This window comes from Paramormyrops kingsleyae, chromosome 5, assembly GCF_048594095.1.
Source record: "Paramormyrops kingsleyae isolate MSU_618 chromosome 5, PKINGS_0.4, whole genome shotgun sequence".
Lineage (NCBI taxonomy): Eukaryota > Metazoa > Chordata > Actinopteri > Osteoglossiformes > Mormyridae > Paramormyrops > Paramormyrops kingsleyae.
The window spans coordinates 33,663,842-33,687,044 of NC_132801.1; the positions used below are offsets into that span (position 1 = coordinate 33,663,842).

Here is a 23,203-nt window from a genome sequence, read left to right on the forward strand (position 1 = left end):
AATTTTGCAAAGGTTATATGGACAGATGAGAGTGACTCTGGATGGAGTGGATAGGCCTATGGATGGATACTTTCAAGCACCAACAAGGTGGTTGAGGAGTGATGGTGTGGGCTGCCGTTATCAGTGATGAACGTGCGGATAGTGTACAAAGTAACAAACCAATTTCCAGAAGACGCCTTCAAACACTGACACAAGAGGAAGTCCGCAGCTTTCAAAAAGGTTTTGATGTTCATGCAGGACAGTGTCCCTCCCCATGATATTCACACAGGACAGTGCCCCTCTCTATGATATTCATGCAGGACAGTGCCCCTCTCTATGATATTCATGCAGGACAGTGCCCCTTTCCAAGCATCAAAGCATTCCACAGATTGGCCAAGAAAGGCTTGTAAGGTGACTGAATTATTATCAGGCCCCCTTCATCGCCTGACTTACCCCCAATTAACTACTGGGCCTTAGTAGTTTGAGATTTATCAAGATGGCAAGCAGTACACTTCTCAGAGCAGCATCTGGAAGGCAGTTCTACCTGCCTCAGTTAATATACGATGGGATCAAATCAAAAACTTGATTGGTTCAATGGACAACAGGCTCATGATGGTCATTGTGGCTATACAGGATATTTGGTATGGTAAAGTGAACTATACAACAGCTTATTCTGAAACTTCTGAATTCACTTTTATAAATTGGCCCAACTTTTACTAAAAATGATCTCTTGGAATAGTACTCATCTAATAATTCTTCACATAGTATATTTACCCCCTACATGATTCCTTCTATTTTTTCTTGCAGCGGATCTTCAAACAAATTAAGTAAACCTGAGTAAACACAAGTTTTTAAAAGACCATTTGATTCATTGAAGGAAAAAATATTCACCAACACCCATATCACCCACGTGACAAAATAATTACCCCCTTAGTCACTCAACCAATGAACCAAATCTAAATGATTATGGGTTAAGTTAAACTTGACACACCTAAGCCTGATTTGCTGCCAGCCCTGTTGAATCTAGACATCACTGAAATAGAACCATTCCAGCAATGTGGATAAGGGGTCTCTAGAAACAGCACACCATGCCTAGATCAGAAGCTCCTGAAGGCCTGAGACAAAAATTTATTGAAATATGTCAGGAAGGGGATACAAGGCACTATCTAAACCCCTTGGACTCCAGCAAAGCAGGCGAAGAGCCATTATCTCCAAATGGAAAATACTTGGAACAGTGGCACATCTGCCCAGGAGTTGCCGGCCTAGCAGAATTACTCAGAGTGAATAGAGAATTCATCAGGGAAGCTGCAGCAGACCCCAGATAAACATCTAAGGAGCAGCAGGCCTCTCTCAGGTCAGTTAATGTCTGCATTCATGATTCCATAATTAGAAAGGCGCAGGAGAAAAAATGGTGTCCATGGGAAAATGAAAAGGCAAAAACAACCTGAGGAACATGAAGGTTCATCTAATGTTTGCCAAAGAACACCATGCAACCCCCCAACACTTTTGGGTGAATGTTCTGTGGACTGATGTCAGAAGTGGAGCTTTTAGGAAGACATGGGTCCTGACACAGCTTAGAACACAAGGAACATCGTTCCCAGTCAGACACGGTGGAGGCACTGTGATGGTGGGGGATGCTTTACTGCTTCAGGGCCTGGGAGATGCCATAATTGAGAGACGCATGAGTTCAACTGTCTACTAGAACATCATCAGTCTGTTATCTCAAGAGCAATTGGGTTATGCGGCAGGGCAACGATCCAAAGCACAAGAGCGAGTCTACCTCTGAATGACTGAAAAAAAATAAGTTTTGGAGTCGCCTAATGAATGTCATGTTGTAGCAGGTCCTTAAATGGGCAGTTCATAGCTGAAAATTCTCCAATGTGGCTGAATTAAAACAATTCTGTATTTACTTTATCACATAGGTGATACGGTTGTTGGTGAATTTATTTTCCGTCAAGAAATCAAATGACCATCTAAAAACTGTGCTGTTTACTTAGGTTGTCCTTTGTATTACATATATACATATATATTTGTTTGGAGACCAGACATAATTATGGAGAAGAAAAAATAAAGGAAATATAGGGCAAATACTTTGTCACAGCACTGTATGTTTAAATGCTTGTTCACAAGGACTGGGGCTCCATCCCAAACAGCAGAAGAGACAAGCTGTGGTTTATGCCATTAACACGCCACAGGCAAATGAAAATATGTACTCAATAATTTCCAGTCTTTGGAGAGAAAAAGAAAAAAGCAACTGACCTACAAAAAGGATGTACGACATTGAACCCAAAGTCTATATGCTAAGCCAATGCCTACATACATCATCCTTCTCAAACTAGTCAATGGTCTTTAATCTGACTACAAATGCGAAAGTAATGTTTGGGTCAAGTTTATTTTTAAAAATACACATATCCTCCAAACACAGTGGCCATTAATTTTAACTTTCATCCACCAATCATCCATCCATCTCCCAGTCGTTAATCCTGTTCAGCCTTGCAGGCAGGATCTGGGCCCTATCCCTGGCACCACAGATCAGGGAATCAGGGATGCCAGTACATCACTGGACACACACACATGCATGTGAAAATTACAAAACCATCTTGAGATACAAGTTCACTGAACTATACACCAAGTACAAAAATAGATTACGAGATTTAATTTGTAGATTACGAGTAATATCCATGAATTTATTTTGCTGGCAAAACAAGGTTATATCAATCATTTTGAAAATCAAGTGCTACACAAAGTACAGAAAGCAGCAGCGTCCCACACTGCCTTGCATCTCCCTCAAGCAGCCTCTGTGCTGGCCATCACAGCCTGTGCGATGCGGTTGATGGAGCTGAAAGTGGAGCTCTCTGGAAATGCCTGCATGAAGTCCTTGCCTTCTTCTATGCTAGCGGTGAGCTGGGGGTCCAGGGGCACACAACCTGCCAGAGGAAGCACATCATTCAGTACAATACACAAGCTCCCAAAGAATAACGTTAAATGAATAACACGAGTCTGTCAGACTGCTAAGTGGCATGACGTAACAATGTAGGCAGATGCATGCCGCACCAGCAGGTGGCGCTATGGTTGTACTGCTGAAAAATCATCAGCACTCTGTGAAACAAAAAATGCCACCACACACCATTACAACAAGTCAAAAATATATTATGAATAGTATTTAATGAATAATAAATATTATTTATTAAATACTAATCATAATATATTTTATTATTATTATTCAGAAAACATAACTAGTCTGATACTGTGGTGAAAGCCATTTGATACATTATAATTAGTATTTTCCCTTCTGCACAATTACCCCAGTTAACCAATTTCTTTATTCTGCATACACAGAAGAACTTACGAGATGCTGTGTTACTCACATGTGAATAAGTCATGCACCATGTGAACGTTGTGCACAGACTAGCGGTACAAAAGCCATGTCATCTCACCATACACAATGACATGTTAACTAACAACACACTTTTTGTGTTATCACTACTGCAACATATGGTGCAATATCACCTTAAATGTGGGTTCAAATGAAAAAGAATCCGACCTTACAAATACTTACATACGTTTATTCACATTCTGTTCTTCTGAATGTGTGTGTGTGTATACATGGCATGGCAAAGAGGATCTAGGTGAGAGGCCAGACTGACGGAGATTCTAATAACCCTTATGGAATACCAGGAACCAGAACCCTCGCCTGCAACAGTGAATGCAGGGTCCCGCGCTAGAACCTGGCCTGAGGGGGAGCTCCTCAGCAAGCACGTGGTGGTTGGGCTGTCACCCATGGGTGCTGGAAGGGCAAAGCCCAAATAAGCCACGTGGGACTGCTCACCTGTGGGCCTACCACCTGCAAGAGGAGCTATAATGGTCCAGTGCATTGTTCAGGGTATCAGACCTTCTTGGAGGCCTTGAGTGGAGTTCAGGAAGGCACCTTCTCTAGGAATGCTGCTGTTCTACTGGAGGACATTTACGCTCATGTGGGTGACAGTTACTCTGCCCAACCTGAACCAGAGTAGTGCTATGTTATTGGTCTTCTGTGCTAACCACAGTTTGTTCATAATGAACAGCATGTTTGAACACAGGGGTGTTCATAAGTACACCTTGCACCAGAGAACGCTAGGCTGCAGCTTGACGCTTCATTTTGCAATTATATCACTAGATCTGTGACTGTATGTCTTGGACACCCAAGTGAAAAGAGGAGCCGATCTGTCAGCCAATTGGATCACATGGCAATGGAAAATGCCAGACACCTTAATAGATCCATCTATCCATTATCTGTTGCTTTTCTAGGGTCGGGTCACAGGCACAGCAGTCTAAGCAGGGATGCCCTGACCTGCCTCCCCACAGCCACCTCTTACAGCTCCTCCGGGGGATACCAAAGCGTTCTCAGGCCAGCCGAGAGAAATAATCACTACACGGTGTGTGTTGGGTCTGCCCATGGGCATCCTCCCAGTTGGACATGCCTGAAATGCCTCCCCAGGGAGGCACCTAGGAGGCATAGATGCCTAGACCACCTCAACTGGTTCTTTCAATGCGGAGAAGCAGTGGCTCTACTATCTGTAAAGCTGAGCCCAGACACCCTGTGATGGAAACTCATTTCTGCTGCTTATATCCATGATGTCATTCTATCGGGCACTACCCAAAGTTCATGACCATAGGTCATTTCTGCAAAAAGCAAAAATGTGATCCTGAGGCCACCAAACCAGACCCCCTCTGCTCCTTGGCTAATGCTTAGAAATTCTTTCCATAAAATTAACAAAATTGATGATAAAGAGCAGCCCTATCGGAGTCCAACATACACTGGGAATAAATATGACTTACTGCTGGAAACTTGAACCAAACGTTGGGTCTGTTTATACAGCGACATGATGGCTCTGAATATCAGACCCTACCCTATAATCCTGAAGCACCTCCACATGATCCCCCAAGGATCATGATCATATGCCTTTTCCAAGTCCACAAAACACAAGTAGACTGGTTGGGGAAATTCCCATGAACCATCCAAAACCCTTGTGTGGATGAACAGCTGGTCCAGTGTTCCAACAGACGGACCCTCCTCTGCAGTACCCCAGCATAGACCTTCCCAGGGAGGCTGAGGAGTGTGATCTGCCTTAAGTTGGAAAACATCCTCCAGTCCCCATTCTAGACTAGGACCTCCACCCCAGGCTGCTAGTCCAAAGGCACTGTCCCCAATGTGCAAGCAATTTTGAAGGATGTGTCAGCCAGGACAATCTCATCCACCCCCGGAGCCTTACCACCAAAGAGTTTGATGACTAGAGATGGGTAAGTTCCTCTCTGATTCTCCCAGCTCTACTTCCTCCAAGGAAGGCATATCAGTGAGATTCAGGAGATCCTTGAAATTTTTTTTCCACCACCTGACTATATTCCCATTCATAGTCAGCAATTCTCCATCTCTGCTGTAAACAGCATAGAAGAAATAAAGACCTGGTTCTCCCTCCTGCGTCATTTGATGGTTTGCCAGAATCTTTTCTAGGCTGACTGAAAGTTCTTCTTCCCGGCCTCACCAAACTCCTCCCACAACTGAGTTTTTGCTTCAACAACAGTCAAAGCTGCATTCCGCTTGGCCTGCAAATACCGGTCAGCAGCTTCAGGAGACCAACAAAACAGCCAAGCTCAGAAGGCCTCGTTCTTCAGCCTTCCAGCTCCTTTTACCACTGCTGTCCACCACTGGGTTTGGGGATTGCCACTGTGACAGGCCCCAACAAATTTACATTCACAGCTCCACACAACCACCTCAGCAATAGAATCCTAGAATGTGGCCCATTCAGGCTCACAGTCCCCTGACATCCTTGGGACGCAAGAGAAGTTCTGCTGCAGGTGCAAGTTGAAGACCTCCTGGAAAGGGCCTCCGCTAAGTACTCCCAGCACATCCTCACAATGCGTTTGGGTCTACCTAGTCTATCTGGCATATTTCCCTGCCAACTAATCCAACTCACCACCAGGAGGTGATCAGTTGACAGCAAAGTTCCTCTCGTCTCCCTAGCGTCCAAAACATGCAATGCAAATCAGATGATACAATTACAAAATCGATCATCGAGCTGTAGCCTAGGGTGCTCTGATGCCAGGTGCACTTATGAGCTCCCTTATGTTTGAAAATGGTGTTCATTATGGACAGGCTGTTCCCCTCTAAATCACACCCTTCCAGGTTTCACTGTCATTAACCACGTAAGCATTAATGTCCCCCAGCAGAACAATTAAGTCCCCAGAATGGGCGTCTTCCAACACCCCATGTCAGGTCTTCAAGAAGGCCGCATACTCGGAACTGGTGTTCGGCACATACTCACAAACAACAGTCAGAGCCCATCCCCCAACTCAAAGTCGAAGGGAGACAATCCTTTTGTTGACTGGGGTGAACTCCAACATACAGGCACCAAACCAAGCAGCTATTAGCAGGACCATACCTGACTGGCACCAAGAGCAACTCCAGAGTGGAACAGGGTCTAGCCCCTCTCCAGGAGTTTGGTTCCAGAGCCTGAACCGTGCATTGAGGCAAGCCCGATTATATCTAGTTGGCGTCCTCCTGTACCAGCTTAGACTCCTTTCCTACCAGAGAGGTTACATTCCATGTACCTAAAGCCAGATTTGGCAGCCCGCATTTAGTTCACCAAGGCCACTGCCGCTCAATCTACAATGCATCCAACCCTCTCACCCCCAGCTCTTCCTTCAAGTGGTGGGCTCACAGGAGAGCGGACCCATGTTCTCCTAGACCCAAACATATAATGCGTGTGTGCAGGGAATGTCTGGCTGAGGCCCATGTTTGGACGATCTTCAACTCACACCTCTGGTGGAACTGAGCTGTCTGGCCTTTCAAGTTTATTGTGGGACTCTAGATACTGGAATGCATTTAAACAAAATAGCATAACATCTTTGTGTTGCTTCTAACATATCTGGTTTTAGACTGCTCGATCATGAGTGAAGAGCAAAAAAACACATCCCTTGAAATGATCAGGAGGGGCACGGAGCTGAGGCAGATGCAGCAAGCCTCCAAGAAAAATTCAAAACTTATCACAAGTGATTTAACGTTCACTGACAAATAATACAGGCAATCAAAAACACTTTACTAACTTATTAACATATTTTTCAAATGAATGTTTAAAATCATAATATTTAAAATCACAACATTAATATCTGCCACTAAATTATGACTTTGATCCAGACTTCCAGTCTTTAACTACCAAACTGTACTCTAGAGAACAGCACTTTGCACTTAGGGTTAAGCCCAATTAACAATATTTGTTAAAACTGTAGAATAGTAAATCCAGCATTCAAAATATTAGTCAGTGCTGCCAAACTTACAGGTGCATAATACCCATTACTGTACATCACAGGCAGTTATTACACTGCCTTTAGTTTGGTGCAGCTGACAAACATTACAAACATTGATATTTATACTAGCCAAAAATACCAAACACGCATGGAAAGAAATTTTGAAAATATTAAGAATTAATTTCTATGCAATAGTTACCTAAAAATGGTGATCCAGTCAACTTTGCCAACTCTTCCCCGCCACCTTTTGAGAATATATTGCTGCATTCCTGAAAGAAAGTCAGCTTTTCAATATTAGACAAGACATAGATTATACTTCATGTCCCGAGTCAATATCAAAGATCAGAATTGGGGCCGATCCAGCCAGGTTTTTAATTGATCGGTTTCGGCTACCACAGCCCGATTCCAAGCCCCATCTATGTAATTTCCCGCATCTGCCTAATTTACGTGACTTGTGCAGGTTGTAAGGTTCCATCACACGCTACAGTAAGCCTGAGGCATGTGGCTTGAAACTGCAAACTAATCGAGAGGCCAGCTGTGTGGAAATTCTTTAAAATGGAAACTAAAAACAGCCCAACAGTTACCAGCCATGTTTGCAACCCCATTCTTTGGTGGTGAGATAGCAACAGAGCGTCATTTAATACAACAAATCTAATTAGGCACTTGCAGAAACATCATAAGGAAGAATACTGCGAAACTGGGAGGCTTAGTTAGCCTGAGAAAGCACCGACGCCGACTGTATGCGTATGTATATTATAATATTTATTAAAAGATCAGGTTGGGACTCGGAATCAGCAGACAAAAATATCGAATGGATCAGAACGGAGTACCAAAAAAGTGGATCAAGACATCCATAATGGTACACCAAGTTATTTTGGGTATAAGGCAGTGCTTTGAAATCTTGGTGACAAATTTGGTCGAGTGTCGGAGCAGGGCAAACATACCATGCTGATCACTCAGTAAATTTTATCGCTAAGATTACAGCAGAATAGCTCTGCTTTTGAAAATACCATCAAAATACCATACAGTATATACCATAGTATATTCTCTGGACTGTATAAAAAAATTAGATACTGTACCACCCAAGCAGAATATGTACTGTAAATATACTTTTTGCATCAGACATGTTCTGAACATTGAAGATGACGGTAAAAGCTCCTCTGTGCTCACTGTTGGCACCGATGTACTTACTGAACAATGTGGGCACACAAAGCCACTCATGTTCTCCACAATGCCCAGAATACGCAGGCCTATCTTCTTACAGAATGTGATCTCCCGTCGGACGTCACCTGTAGACACGGCCTGACAGACATACTGTAGCATCACCTCATTGGCCGCACACAGGATACGCGTTGAACAAAAGCACAAGTTCCACTACTTTTTAAAGATCAGAGGGCCAAATGCAGAAACATATAACAGTGACTAATATGACGGCCATATCCCTGACAGGCATATTTCACATACAAAAAGAGACTCTGACTGCATAGTTCAGACACCTTTAGCCCTGGTCCCCTTTCCTGAGAGACACACCTGCGGAGTAGTGACCAGAATGGCCCCGTCCACCTTGTGTTTGCGCAGGTTCTCCACCACTGCAAGGTGCTCATCGGAGGTGCCAGGCGGCGTATCCACCAGGAGGAAATCGAGCTCACCCCAGGCCACGTCTGACACAAACTGGCCAATTAAAGCTGTGCCACTCAAAGGTAACGTTGATTGCATGGACAGAAAAAAAAAACCAAAAAAAAACCAAATTAAAATCCGATCAAAGCTTGGGATTAAAAAAACTGCCAAAGTGAAGCTGACGAACTAAAGGGATGCTACTAGATTACATATAAATGGTTAACATAATAATCCATTAAAAATGCAAACGGAAAGCAAAGCTGATTTCTCTAGTTGTCAGGCCACTCAAAACAAAATGTAAATTTTTATATAAATAATACTTACACAGCCATCTCTTGAATGCTTAATCGTCAGTAACATTTAATTCCTCAGGACATACAAGTTACATTTCCATTTGTCAACCATTTACAACGGCATTTAATGTTACAAGATTAATCCATTTCTGCTATATCCATCAGCTAATGATATACGTCGGTTGATTTCATGCCAGTGAGTTATCACCTGTTTTTTTGGGGCCTCTCCACACCACGGCCTCGTCGGGGCTCTCCAGCAGGAAGCCGATGGACATGAGGGCCAGGCTTTTCTGGGTGTCTGTGTAGACGGGCACCCAGCCCGCATCGCACTGGTGCACCACCTGCTGGTCAGCGCCGAGCATCCGGGGAATACTGGGGCCACACAGGTCCACATCCAGGATACCGACCTGCCGGGCGTTTATGGACCATGCGAAATGCAGCACAGTCACAAACTCACATACAGCAGCAAGAGCCCAGAGTAGAAAGTGAAATGATACCGATTTAATCGCAAATGTTAACCGAACTTAAAGCGGCACACACATACTGCTTGTAATAATTATCATCCAGGGAAAATACATTTACAATTTAAGTCTCACCGTTTTGCCTGCATGACGGAGTGCTAAGGCAAGCTCTGTGGTCAGGGTGCTTTTGCCCACCCCACCTTTTCCCGATAGCACCAACACCACATGCTGCACCTGCGATAAGTTCCCCTTCTCTAAAGATAGACAGATGGATTGCAAACATCAGGACATGACATAAGCGAATAACAATACGAATGAGAAATACAGTTAAGGAGTTAACGGTTCCCCTATCCCATGAATGCAGGTATATGCATTTGGAAACCTGTACCTGATTCTAGTTTTGAATGTCATGCTAATTATAGTGATGCTGTAAGACAGACACGTAAACCCAGACAGTTGCAGTGTAACTGGGCTGCAGACAGACACAGGTTTAGAGCAAAATTCTGCGTTAGTAAAGGGGCTTAAGTAAGATATTAGTCCGTCTAAGAAAGTTAAAACAACGAGTAACGAAAATGTTTAGGCCTAGACGTTTATGAGAAGTAACCAATTTCAAAAAGCAGCTCAAATTCCGAGGTTACGTTACATGAAAAAAATAACTTTCTATTCAGGATAGCAGTTTCCATAAAACACACACCAACTCATGATATGGCAGTTAACGTGTTTATATATGTGGTGAATATGAAACTAATGTTCTTTGAGAACTCGATTTAACATAATCACTCAATTTGCACATCGAAATAAACAAAAGCAACCTAATTATTAGCAAGGGATATCACGCGTTATGGTTTCTTGGAGTATTTATGGTGTGTTTACAACCGTAATTTTAAAGCTATTAGTTCACACAAATCGGTGACAAAAATAGCGCTTTAGCCTGCTTCTTTGCCATCTCCGAACTACATTTCCCCACTACCAAAACGACACGACGTAAATCTTTGGTATATTTCATCTTGAATCGCCATCATAATAAACAGACATCTTTTGTCTTTAAAAATAAAACTAGTTGTTAATCTAATTTCGCGCTCTTAATACAACTGCAAAAGCGTACGCAATGCGTTTCACATTTGTGAATTTCGCGCAACTTGCTATCTGCTACTGCCCCCTCTTCATTAGCAGAAACAACACTTTGTTATCGTCATTTTTCTGAACTTGAGGATCTAATGGAAATTGTGACATACCACCACTGTGATCCATATTAACGATCTATTTTTTCCGGTTAAACCATCCACGTGCCCCTCAACTAGCGAAACTGTTTCCTAACCGGCGACGGGAACTACTGCTGTAACCACGCCTACTTCCGGGATCACGTGATGTTTGGGGCGAGGGCAGCACGTCACCGCAAGACACTCCGCATGCGCCATTAGTTAATATCAGAGTAGTAGGCAGAAGAGCCCCCTTAACTCTTGGTCATCATAAATAAGGTAAAGCATGTTTGCAGAAATGTCCTAGATTACGATAAATAGCCATTAATACATATGGCTGGATCCGCTCCAATATAGTTAGAAAAATCGGTGTCAAAGATCAAGTAAGACAATGTACATAAGGAAATGTGGTATAAGACTAGCTAATCCTATTTTCCCCTGACGGACGTATTTTACTGTGATTAGCCTGAGTGACACGATGAACCCTTCTGGTTATCACATTCTGCAGGACTCCGTCGTTTAATATAATCAGTATAATCATAAATAATTTAATAACAATGTATAACACCTCTTTATAGTAACTGCCTCTTGTCACCGTAGAAAAAAAATGTTTTCAACAGTCAGTGGATTCAATTCTAATGATACATCATGAAAAATAAATGTAGCTACCAATTAGATGAAAAGCAATTAAATTGGCTGAAAACGCAAAAGGAGCAATGGTGAATTCATCGTTTTAGTCAGATTACGTATTATATCTAATACTTTATCGTCTGCTCAACAAGTTTGCTCCGTGTAACCCGGGAGCTCATTACCAGCGAATCGCGGATCAATGATGCGGAGAGCCGCATGGACTGGAGGTGCGGCTCCGGCTGCAGCGTCGTCAGTTAGCTGCCAGCCAACCAGTCAGTGCTGCCAGATGCCATTTCCTATCATTTATTCACAAGCCAGTCGCCGCTGAGGGGTTTGCATCGGGAGCAGCGAAGGGCGAAGAACATGCGGATTTCTCTAAAAACGGGTGTTTGCGAGTGAGGCGCAAACTCCACCCTTTTAAAGGCGGCGGCGGCCCAATCGGCGCCGGATCGCGGGCGGTGCATGGAGGTGTATTGTTTACGTCTGTCGGGAAAGTAGGTCAGCGGGTGTGTGGCGGTGTGCGCCGTCGGCATGTCAAACGGGTCTCTCAAAACAAACCCGCAAGGAGACGTTTGAACTGGACCTGCGGGGCGGGGGAATCATCGCCGCCCGAGTGGAGGACGACCGAGCTGCTGTTATTTTCAGGTAGCTGCTGGTTGGAGGGTTGCATGTGATCGAGGCTAGCTAGTCATAGCAGGCAGCAGTTGCAGGTCGGTATATCCGCCGCGTCCCATTGCTCTGCAGATAGATACTAAACGTTAGCGCGCTTTTGCACCGCGATGTGTTCGCGACACGCCTGTGGTTTATAAGTTGGCCCGATCTGGGGTGGCATTAAAAACGACACACGCAGGCTGCTTCACTCTGTATCGCAGCGGGCCTGTTTTGTGGACAAAGAATTGCATCGGTGCAAAAAAAAATAAAAAATTGACGAAGGCCGTCCAGCTTCAGCCCTGTTAGCTTGGGCGCCGCTCACACCGGCCGATACCGGAGCATTTCCCTTATAAGACACATTGGCCGGCTTCCAGCCCCTAGTCCGCGGACACGGATTTCCCGGGGTCCATCACGCACGTATCGATGCATTAACTTCTAGTCTGGGGTCACTTCTGCGTGGCGTGTTTAAGAGATGGTAATGGTGAGATTCACTATTTCGTCCGTCAAGCCTATTGCCATTAATAATAAAAGAGATCCTATTGACATTTGAAAACAGCTAGCAGTCATGTCGGCTTGCAGGTATAACTGGATTGATTTCTTGTGTAAATGCGTGTTGGGCGGTACGGGGTAATTTTACGTAGATTTCATGGGGGCACAGATACCTGGAACGAACTTGTGTGATTGCAGCGTGCCGTTTATGCAGATCCAAGTCGTCCACTACTGTATTGGTATGTGTGTGTGTGTGTGTGTGTGTGTGTGTGTGTGTGTGTATGTGTATATATATAAAATATTACATACACTCTAGCACAGTTGAATGACACCATTACCCTCGCTGAACAGGTTCACGCTGTCCTAGTCACACTCAGACATGTCAGTGCACGATACTGCTCCACACCTGGTTTAATTACACCTCTGACTCAAGGACACTCTTATTCCAAATAATATACCAGGGTTTCAGCAACAGGAGCCACATATGAAAGTCGGTTGTGACATTTGCATTTTCCAACAGGTGTGTAATTACTTCAAACTAGTAATATCATTTTCACACCACAAATTTTGAGGAGCTATAGCATTCAACAAAGATGAAACCAATATTTTAAGTGTCATTTAGTAACTGTGCAGTAGAAAAAGAGAGCTTGAGGTTACATCTGCCTGCCTTCCTATTTTGGAGCTCAGACTGAGACTGTGACGTGTGGGCATCCCTCTATCGCGAGAATTACACAGTGAGATGGGAAGCGATGGTCAAAGAAAGGATCTGATGAAAGGCAGCTTTGGCAGACATTTGGGCAGAATTGTAGGTGAGTCCAGATGGGTGTGTGAGCCTCTGCTGGCCTGCTGCAGATGCAGACGGTAGCTTTCGGCACGTATGGCCTGGGAGGCCGTAAGTAGGTCCCAGCCATGCGGCTCGGTTTGTCTGCAGCTATAAATACAGAGGAGTGAGACTGGCAGCAACGGGGCAGATGGCGCTGCGGAGCGATGCTCGCACGCGCGGCTCACCCCGAGGTCCTTCGCTTCCAGCATGTTCCGTAGATTTAGGGTGGTGTCCGCATCCAGTCAGCCTCGAGCTTAGGTAATGCTTTGTTGTGTAGAGCTGGGTGTGCAGGATACGTGCCCGGATTAGAGTGCCCTCCTCCGGTGGCGTGGGCTCCGGCCCGGATGTGTTCCTCTGCCCACCGGGCTCCCGCCGTGTCCCCTTCTAGGCCGTGAGCTCTACCTGCCATGTCGAGGCGGAATAGGAGCGGCCGAGCGTGGCGGTACGTGTGGAGCGGCATCTGGAGGGACGTGGACGCCAGGGCGATGGTGCTGGCCTCCGAGAGCGAGGACTGGGGCTACGAGCGGCTGCAGGTGAGACCGGCGCTGCGCAGTCATCCGGCACGCCGTCACGGCGAGTCACTACAGGTTTGCTGCATTTTTTTCTTTTCTTTTGGTTATCCCGGGGGGGGGGGTGAGGCATGATCCCTGCACCTGGGTGTAAGGCTCAATCCCTGCACCTGGGTGTAAGGCTCACACTGCCTGGGGCCTTCAGTGATCACATGATCGGTGTGCTCATCAGAAAAACAACACAGAAGAGGAAAACATGTAGATAGGAGAACTGGGTCACTATGAACGGCACTGGGACAGGCACTGGAATTGTATTTGAGGGGTAAGACAGATTTGGATTGCTCCCAAGCAACCAAGCGTGATCCCAGTGACCTTTGTGTCGTCGATAAAAAAGAATTCCCCACGTGCAGACGGCATTAGATTTCTCAAAGACGTTCCTGACTGGTGCCTCACTATATACATAGTACCTCGGTTATGCAAGAGCTCACTATGTTTCTGTAATTCCGGCCACTAAACATTATCTGCTAGTTGCACAGACATAAACAGTAAACCCAAGTCCATATCGTTTGCTGTGTTGGCGGCTATATCTCATTGCCGGTGGTCATGGAAGCCTAGAGCGTTTGTTTGGTTGCCTAGGTTCTGATTCTGAGGCAGGTCCTTTGGAGCATCTGACCAAAATAATGGGGTTTGTGGAATTCCCCGCTCTCACAAAGAGGTTTTTTTATATCGAGGGAGGTCAGAAGTGGAGAAGTTTGTTTGTCGGATGTCCCGCTGTGCTGTTTGCCCTGCGGGTCTCTGCTTGGGTCAGGCGTGTGGAGGCATTTTGACGGGGGGGCCCTCCCACAGGACGCTGCTGCCTGGCTGCGGACGGAGCAGACCTGTTACTCGATCTGCTCCGGCGTGAGGTTGTATTTTTGGTGACGCGCTGTTTTTAGAAGCCGGACGCCACATTCTGTACACATGGCTTACCAATAGGAGACGTCAGTGTGTGTGCATGTGTGTGTTTTATTGAGCGGGTGAGATTGCTGGTGACAGGTCAAGCCCAGCCTGCTGGGGAAAGGGGCTGTGCACATGGCTAAGGCTGGTTATCAGACAGGAAAGACAAGTCGGGAAGGAGCTGTTTTTGGTGCCTCTTGAGTCAGGAGCGATTTTGAGAAAGGGGCGATCAGCTAGCAGTGAGCTGTGTTCGGGTCTTACTCTGCAAAGTAGCACCAGCCAGCCTTCTGACACCGAAACATGTCTGTTGACGCCAGACCCAGTCGGTGCCCCTTCTGTGTCCACCAGTACAGCGACTCGGATTCGGAGCTGGAGTTCTCGGGCGCCGCCCCAGCTGTCCCCAGCGCGGTACCTGTGACAGGCGAGTCCTACTGCAGCTGCGAGTCCCAGGCAGAGCCCAGCTGCGCCTCCCGGCTGCGGGGGTTCCACCACACCGATGACTGCCACTGCGGGGAGGACGACCAGCGTGAGTATCTGCGGTTTCCCGTGTGGGGACGCGTCGATATGGAGTCGCAGTGTTTCACTGGCCCCCGCAGGCTATTTCAGGAAGGCGGTCTGCCTTGACATTAGCTGCTCTGCCGGGTGACATTGAGATAATGGACGAGCGTCATGTTTTGGTCTTGAGACAGAACGAGCGAAGGAGCAAAAAGAAATGGAAGAAATTCTGTTTTTCTTACATGAGGAGACCCTCTGTGGTCAGCCATTTTTAATGCGCTAGTTAATTCAGCCTTTGTTAGGATGTATGTTTGTGGTCTTCATTTATTCCCAGAAGGCAAGTGCAGCTTGGCAAAAATGAGCTATTTCTCTGACAGATATTATTAGGTCCGGTGAGGCGTGGCTGAGGAGTGGGAATATGGCCGGGGGGGGGGGGGGCGCACCGAGGGCTCGGTATGTTGGATAGTGCCGTCCCGCCCAGCTCGGTTCCCGGCCGTGACGGTGGTGCTGTGTTCTGTGCCCAGACTTCGACTGGGTGTGGGACGACAGCAGCAAGTCGACGGCGACGCTGTTGAGCTGCGAGAACCGCGTGGTGAACTTCCACATGGAGTACAGCTGTGGCACGGCGGCCATCCGGGGCACCAAGGAGCTGGCCGACGGGCAGCACTTCTGGGAGATCAAGATGACCTCCCCGGTGTACGGCACCGACATGGTGGGTGCCGTGGCTTTTTAGCAGCTCTCTTGCCATAGTTATGCCCCCATCCCCACACTAACGGGGGCCGTGCTTTTGGTAGATGGTAGGCATCGGGACCTCGGATGTGAACCTGGACAAGTACAGACACACCTTCTGCAGTCTTCTGGGGAAGGACGAGGACAGCTGGGGTCTGTCCTACACAGGTGGGTTCTAGGGAGCTCTGGGGTAGGGATGGGCGGGGGGGGGGTCCTTCCCTATTGTTAACTTGCCATCGCCCCCTGCAGGTCTGCTGCACCACAAAGGCGACAAGATCAACTTCTCGTCACGATTCGGCCAAGGCTCCATCATCGGTGTGCATCTGGACACCTGGCATGGCACGCTTACCTTCTTCAAGAACCGAAAATGCATAGGTGAGGGAGGGGGGCGCTTCCTGCGGGGGGGTGGTGTTCTGGGTTTTTCCATCTAAAGGCTTCATAAACATCACGACACGGTACATGAGTGCAGCAGCCTAATACCTGCGCAGCACTAAACGTACAATGGTCATTGCTACACAATGCTGGTATCATTTATACATATTGCTGAGTGCACTGTATATTGTAAACAGAGAATGCAGAGATGTTTCCTGCACATTTAGCTTCTGTTACTGTTGATTTCAGAAGTGTAAACAAGCCTCTTCCTCATCTCACCTCCCCGGTTCCTCATTTCTACTTTCTGCTCCCTGGCCCCTCCTTCCTGGCCTCTGGCCCCTCCTTCCTGGCCACTGGCCCCACCCCCTGGCCCTTCCCCCGCAGGCGTGGCTGCCACACGGCTCCAGAATAAGAAGTTCTACCCGATGGTTTGCTCGACGGCAGCCAAGAGCAGCATGAAGGTGATCCGCTCCTGCTTCGCCCCCACCTCCCTGCAGTACCTGTGCTGTGCTCGGCTGCGTCAGCTGCTGCCTGACTGCGCAGACACGCTGAGCGTGCTGCCCCTGCCTCCGGGCCTGCGGCAACTGCTGCACAACAAGTTGGGCTGGGTGCTGAGGCTGAACGACGGCGCGGCAGACGGCCCTGAGCACTCGGCCGACTCCCCGACCCCCTCGGCCTCCTGTGCCTCCTCGGGGAGCGACTCGGACGGCTTCTCTTCGGACCCGGAGGCCTGCCAGAGGAAGCGATGCCGCTGGACGTGAGTGCTTCTGTGCCCTGCCCCCCACCCCCCACCCCCCAGAGAGAAGGGCCACATGGCGTCAGCAGGACGTCAGACTGGAACAAACACAGCTGGTTTCTGGAGCTGGTCTTGGACAACCTGCCTCTGTACTTTTTTCCATGGTCCATTTTCTTTTCATTGATCTCACAATGGAGATGCAAAGTCCACCCCCACCCCCCACCCCCCCTGTTTTCCATTACTGTCCCTGAGGGATAAAAATTGCGTCTTACCCTCCCGCCCCCTTGGTCTGGTTAGGGCTTGCAGCTGGCCAATCGGATAGTCCGTGATGGACGTGCGTGACATCCATGTATTCAACATAGTGGCAACCAAATCAGATCCAGTACAGGTTCAGCTTGAAAGATGAAAGCACCTATTCGCAGTGTGTACACCACACCGCAGGTGCATATGACAGACCCGTATGTGCATTTAAACCTGTACAGTATTTTTCCGATGCTCTTCACTCCCACATGGGCTTGCAGGCCGCTTTCTGTCTGCACTACGATTCCTGGCTGTGATGGCCCACGCAGATAAGGACCGACCCACAGCACAGACTGTCTTTGAACCGCAGGGTTGGTTGGAGGGTGGGCTGCAGGATGGAGAACATTCGGTGCAGAGGAGGAACACGCAGACTCTCTTAATCCTAACCCCCGGTCGCGTCTAAAGCCAAGCGGTAAGGATGCGTGACTGTGGCACTAATCTGTGAGCCGGACTCTGCAGCACGGACTGGTGAGGCGCAGCAACGTGCCGGAAGGTGCCCTGACCTGCCGGGTCTGTTCCTTCAGGACAGAGCAGTATCGACTCCTAACCTCACTGAGAAGGGGGGTGAGGGGTCTACCGTCTTTAGCAGCTTTGGTGACTTTTGTGTGAACTGCCCTGCCCTGTAATATGCAAAGCCGCCGTATCGTTAATCTGTACAGTACCGTCGGTGTGAGACCTTCTCTGTAACGTCAGCTCAGATACCAGTGGACCAGTGTGTTGAACCTTACATTTGCTTTTTTTCCCCCACTGAGTGATGTGGGTTGCAGTATAGCACTCTTATTTAATTAGGTGCACTCTCGTTAGAAGTTGTATACCGTCTGCGTCAATGTGACCATCCATCCTACAGACACATGGTCTTATTGGGCTGAATGGAGAGGGGAGGTGACTGATCTAATGGTGAGAATTCCTCAGACAGCTCCTCCTTCAGACTGACGGTTCGAGTTCACAGCTGGAAACAAGCTGCTTAGTTTGACCTCAGCTAGTTGGCACCTGCATTTTTACATATATGCGCGCACACACATATATATATATATATATATATGTGTGTGTGTGTGTGTGTGTATATAAAGTGTTTTTATATACATATAAAAGTCTCTGGTTTTCCTTTAGTTTTGAATCAGGAACCATGATAGCTTTCTTTTATATTTTACACAGAAATAGTACACAGTAAAATGCCTGCCCTACTTTGACTTGGGCAAACCTTTTCTCTTGAATCCATCAATGAGACCATGCATTTCCCTTTATATTATCTGTCTGGGATCTTTTACAGATAAGGAGCAGTAATACCTTTTAACTACAGCTAGAATGCTTATTGGTCTCTATAGATTTATGGCACCTGTGATATGGGATGTCACTAAACCATTGCTGTTTATTCTCTGTCAGCCATATTGGATCATCTTGTCTATTAAGTAGACCCCAAAATGTAACATGCCATACTTTTGTCATTGACTTTGTGGCCAACAGATCCAAGAGAACTGGATTCATTATTAGGAAATTATTGTTCCCTTCCCACTCCAACATAAATTTAAAAGCCTGCACACCTTTTGGGCCTTGGGTATATGCTACTCTGCAGCGTCTGGGGGTTAATATAACCTGGGCTTTGGGGTTTAAAATAGGGGGCCGGTGGCATCTCTAAGGCACGAGTCCCTTCCTGGAATAGAGGTTGCATTATGATGTCATAGAGGACACAGGCTGGGGGGATGAAGGAGGGGCTGGGTGTAGAGTGTCACTTAGCCAGAGTTGTTTTACCATAATATCCAGCTGTACAAATGGATCAGTGTCAGTCATTTCGCACAGATAAGTGTAAATTTTGTAAATCACATGCAATCTGCATTTTTACTGCTTCTCTGAAGGGTAAAGTTTGAGATGTAGACTTAAATGAATCTTATCCACTGTATTATTCTTGGGGAGCAGAGGAATGGGAACTGGCTGTGGGATTATGTCTTATCAGATATATAAACGGTTAAAAAGAACTTGTTATGCATTAAAGCACTTTGGTGTATACCATGTACATATTCTATGTGACTGATTTCCTACTCTCCTGCCATGACATGTACCTAATAGCATGGTTTTATTTAAAAATGAACTGTAAAAAAATGTAACAGCTTAATTTTTTTAAAATAAAATCTAAGAGTAATTCTGTTGCATTTTTCCTAAGTTCTCCCCATATCCAACTTGCTGGGCTAATTGCTCCTAGTTGCTGTACCATACGAAGGGAACAGGAACCCTAAAATCATCTCAGTGCATCTTTATTGTACATTATTCTTGTCTAGAAGAAGCCCGTCGGACAGTTATTGACATTTCTTCACAAAAACAAGCATGGTGCTCCTTCCTGTGGTAATAGGCCTGGTACGAGTGGTTCTAATCGAGCCCAAAAAGTGACTTGTCGGTCATTTCTGGAATACAGCCAGTCTGGTTAAATTACAGAGGTAGACGTTGAGACCAGGCTGGGAATACCCTTCAGGTGACCCCCTCAGTCCAGCACGAGCTGGGGATTGTGGGCCGTGAGGAAGCGGCACACCCTGCTGGAGATGTCAGGACCCACCCGACGCTGCCTCTCCCCACTAGTGACTGAGAGGTCTGCCAGGATGTTCTTCTGGTCCCCCTCGGAGGCGGAGTCCTTGTATGCCTGTGACACGAACGTCAATAATTATCCTAGAAGCACTGCAGAGGATTTAAAGAACATTATATAGGAATTTACAAAGGAAAGAATAAAAGTTTTCCAAATGCATCTATGCACCATGAGGCCAAGCCAGCGGTACCTGTAGCAGCAGCTGCGGCGATGGAAATGCAGAGGAAATGGCTGCAGCAACAGCGGGGCTGACACGATTCAGCTGCTGAATTTGCCTGCTCCATACCGGCAAAAGTCCTGTCCCGTCCTTCTGGACCCGAACCCCGCTGGCCCACGAGCCATCCACACAGAATGGCAGGTCGGGGGTCTCTGTCAGCAGTCTGGGGTACAGACAGAAGGTCAAAGCTCCTTAGGGCGACCTAAAGAAAGGGACAGATTCTGTTTTCCGCCCAGTAATCAGGATTATATTCCGGCTTACTTCATGGGACGTTTGGACAGGGCCTTGGTGACGGCACACGCGTGGTCGGCGAGGTCCTGCCAGCTCTCCAAGAAGATGACAGAGGTGTTCCTAGAGAGCTGCAGGAACACCAATGCCTACAGCAATGGAGACCGCAGCATACTCATCAATGTTCAGCTCTACACCAACTACAACCACACTTAGTATCTGTCTGACAGTGAATCACAGAAGTGCCAACATAATTACCTCCTCTAAGTCCAAGTCTCTCAGCCCCCCACTCCTCTTCTCTTCCCAGAGAGCCCTGACAACAGACACGTATAACACAAAATTACGCTAAGCATTCAGTAATGTTAAATGGTCATACTTTGATATACAGCAATTACATACCAGCTGCTTAAGCCAATCACTGCCAGGGTAACAATTTTCCCTGCATATGTGTTGAGATACTGAGAGAGTTTGTTGAATAAGGACTTGCACTCTACTTGCTTGATGTTCTCTTGCTGAATCTGTAACAAGGTTCCAATATGGGAGACCACAGGATAATGTTTTAATGTTCAAAAATACTAAATATAAACAAAAAAGCACAGAACGGTTTGGAAGCCCAACCTCCTTGATAGAGCTCAACATGTCCATGAATTCATTCAGCTGCAACACCATCAGAATCTGCTCCTCCTGAATTATGCTCAGACCATCTTCACCCTACAAATGGAAAGATTACGACAGAACTTCTTGCTGGGTTTATCATTAAAGGCACAATTTTTATTGTGTAATCCAATTAGCATTTATTATTTCAAAATGATAGTCCATGATAAACCTTCTGATTGCTGGCCTGTTACTGATCTGCCCTATTTTGCTGCATGGCCCTTTCAGGATTTGTGATAGAGCATTTTCAAAGTTCACTGAACATCAGCATTTTGGCTTTGAACTTATTTACATAAATACTACCAGCTTACATGCATTATCAAGATTTAAAGGGGGCACAAGATCTCAAGTATTGTTACCTCTGGCAATTCCCTATTCCAAGTGATGCTATGTGCAAGCTGTTGTTCCTCAATGCTGCTCCTCCACTCCATTGCTCTCAGAGTCCCAAGAAGAGTGTCTGACCCCTCATCTTGCAATAATACTGCATAAGAAATACTTAGGACCATGAAAGGTATTTGCACAAAGCATTGGTTTTGCAAAAAGATCTTTTAAGTGCACGGCTCGCTTATTTTCTGGTTTCAGTGCTTAGGGGGGTGGCATGCATGTTACTATTTAGCAATTCTGTCCTCGCCGGTCACTAACCTGGGTCTACGCATACAGTCATGCGTTTGAGGCAGTTCTCCGGTCGGTAACTTTTAAAGCGATCGGCAGCTTCTTTTCGTCGCTTCTGTTCCAACTTTTTCGTTTCTTTCTGTTTGACTCTTTCCTCCCTGAGTTTCTCTCTGGCTTCTTTTTTCTGTTCAGAAATGAGTCTTTCCCCCTCGATCTGCTTCTTGGCTCGGCGCCGTCTTTTCTCCGGACTCGAGGTTCCGGTGGCAGCGGCCGGGGGAGCCGATAACGACTCTCCGCATCTGGGGTCTTCTTTATCAGCATCTACAGATGCCTGGGAAGTCTCCAAGCGGACATCTTTCTGGTCAGTGTCCTTCTCACTGGCAAATTGTAAACTGGATGCTATATCATCTTTACGGGTAGCGTCACATGTGATGAGGGATCTAATGTTGAAATCACTTTCGTCTTCTGACTCAGATATTTCCCATGTTTTTGCTCTTTTGAGACGTGACATATTACTATTACCAGAAATCTCAAATGCATAATTGTTTTGAGTTTCGGTTACACTGCAGTAACGTTAAATCAAAGGATTATCATGTCTATCTGATATCCATGGATTCGTATAAATATTTAATTATCTTACAATTGAAATGCAAATTCCCCAGTCCTGATCCTGTAAATTTTAACGTCTGGTTGTCAATGACCAAATATATGTGGCTATTAAAAACGCACCGCTTGCTATAACCATTAGCTGCAGAGTTTCCAACCAAAACATCCAATAAAAATGTTAATTTTTGAGAAATGGTCGGTAATTATGCCGAGTCAAACTTTAAATAAAGAGTTTGCACGACACACGAAACTACCTAAACTATGTATATGTAATAACGCTCTTGAACTTCGTATCATCTAGTCAGTCATTGTTCGCAGAATCCAGAACTAAAAGAACACGGTAAATCAAGCCACACGGAAGGAATATCACACGGGGCACGACGGGAAGTTCTTATTTCTTGGCAAAAAAAAAATTGCAGAAACATTTTTATTTAATAATAATATGGAATAAAACTTGGACAACACATAATTTCCTCTATCTGATTTAATACATTATTAATATCTGTGCTACTTTTCCTGCAGTTTCTAAAAACCTATGAATACGTTTCACAATAAGTAGGCACTTGGAAATCCTGACGTCAGCAGCGGCAATTTTCTCCACTGTCACCTGTGCGCGAGGATGGCAGGGGCTATGGCGCTACTCCCAGAAATCGGCGACTTCGTTGGCTTACCGTGCGTTCACACCGCCGGCGGCGAGAGCGTCAAAATTCTATGCAAACAGGGACACGTCGTAAATTACTGGGAAACCCGCCACAGCAATTATTAACCTCTCCTTCATTCTGCATGGGATCTTCTTCTTTGTTGCTTGATG

The 23,203-nt window shown here is 46.3% G+C and overlaps 3 protein-coding genes across 9 annotated transcripts; 1 reads left to right on the forward strand and 2 right to left on the reverse strand.

Annotated features, from left to right (window-relative positions):
• Positions 1-2,352: 2,352 nt before the first annotated feature.
• nubp2 (nucleotide binding protein 2 (MinD homolog, E. coli)) lies at positions 2,353-11,784 on the reverse strand. 3 transcript variants are annotated; one of them, XM_023819144.1, is made up of 7 exons: positions 11,646-11,784; positions 9,770-9,888; positions 9,382-9,580; positions 8,794-8,948; positions 8,455-8,565; positions 7,463-7,532; positions 2,353-2,906 (listed from the first exon to the last, which is right to left on the reverse strand). In XM_023819144.1, exons 3-7 carry the CDS (start codon positions 9,533-9,535, stop codon positions 2,767-2,769), a joined length of 630 nt encoding a protein of 209 aa, XP_023674912.1. In that variant the 5' UTR covers positions 9,536-9,580; positions 9,770-9,888; positions 11,646-11,784; the 3' UTR covers positions 2,353-2,766. The 3 variants fall into 3 exon arrangements, with proteins under 3 accessions (XP_023674912.1, XP_023674911.1, XP_072568713.1); XM_023819143.1 differs by lacking the exon at positions 11,646-11,784 and adding an exon at positions 10,870-11,012; XM_072712612.1 differs by lacking the exons at positions 9,770-9,888; positions 11,646-11,784 and adding an exon at positions 10,870-10,981.
• Positions 11,010-19,640, forward strand: spsb3b (splA/ryanodine receptor domain and SOCS box containing 3b). Of its 5 annotated transcripts, none has more exons than XM_023819141.2 (7): positions 11,010-11,112; positions 13,815-14,013; positions 15,220-15,397; positions 15,891-16,078; positions 16,161-16,263; positions 16,345-16,470; positions 16,852-19,640. In XM_023819141.2, the coding sequence occupies exons 2-7, from the start codon at positions 13,834-13,836 to the stop codon at positions 17,226-17,228; spliced, it is 1,152 nt and encodes a 383-aa protein (XP_023674909.1). In that variant the 5' UTR covers positions 11,010-11,112; positions 13,815-13,833; the 3' UTR covers positions 17,229-19,640. The 5 variants fall into 5 exon arrangements, with proteins under 5 accessions (XP_023674909.1, XP_023674908.1, XP_023674907.1 ...); XM_023819140.2 differs by lacking the exon at positions 11,010-11,112 and adding an exon at positions 11,888-13,412; XM_023819139.2 differs by lacking the exon at positions 11,010-11,112 and adding an exon at positions 11,888-12,173.
• A 96-nt stretch (positions 19,641-19,736) lies between these two features.
• eme2 (essential meiotic structure-specific endonuclease subunit 2) lies at positions 19,737-22,297 on the reverse strand. Its single transcript, XM_023819135.2, has 8 exons — positions 21,817-22,297; positions 21,534-21,655; positions 21,139-21,231; positions 20,920-21,038; positions 20,779-20,833; positions 20,554-20,669; positions 20,266-20,455; positions 19,737-20,132 (listed from the first exon to the last, which is right to left on the reverse strand). Exons 1-8 carry the CDS (start codon positions 22,295-22,297, stop codon positions 19,977-19,979), a joined length of 1,332 nt encoding a protein of 443 aa, XP_023674903.1. The 3' UTR covers positions 19,737-19,976.
• Positions 22,298-23,203: the final 906 nt, after the last annotated feature.

What these genes read in the sequence shown, in the direction of transcription:
- eme2 (XM_023819135.2), bottom strand. Translation starts at nt 22,297, where the DNA reads ATGTCACGTCTCAAAAGAGCAAAAACATGGGAAATATCTGAGTCAGAA. An exon ending in GACTGTATGCGTAGACCCAG is followed by an intron (nt 21,656 to 21,816) that starts GTTAGTGACCGG and finishes TTTCTTATGCAG; the next exon opens with TATTATTGCAAGATGAGGGG. An exon ending in CGCCGCAGCTGCTGCTACAG is followed by an intron (nt 20,133 to 20,265) that starts GTACCGCTGGCT and finishes TTCGTGTCACAG; the next exon opens with GCATACAAGGACTCCGCCTC.
- nubp2 (XM_023819143.1), bottom strand. An exon ending in TCCGTCATGCAGGCAAAACG is followed by an intron (nt 9,581 to 9,769) that starts GTGAGACTTAAA and finishes AACGCCCGGCAG; the next exon opens with GTCGGTATCCTGGATGTGGA. An exon ending in TTGTGTGCCCACATTGTTCA is followed by an intron (nt 7,533 to 8,454) that starts GTAAGTACATCG and finishes ACTTTCTTTCAG; the next exon opens with GAATGCAGCAATATATTCTC.
- spsb3b (XM_023819141.2), top strand. Translation starts at nt 13,834, where the DNA reads ATGTCGAGGCGGAATAGGAGCGGCCGAGCGTGGCGGTACGTGTGGAGC. An exon ending in GTCACGGCGAGTCACTACAG is followed by an intron (nt 14,014 to 15,219) that starts GTTTGCTGCATT and finishes TGTGTCCACCAG; the next exon opens with TACAGCGACTCGGATTCGGA. An exon ending in CTGGGGTCTGTCCTACACAG is followed by an intron (nt 16,264 to 16,344) that starts GTGGGTTCTAGG and finishes CGCCCCCTGCAG; the next exon opens with GTCTGCTGCACCACAAAGGC.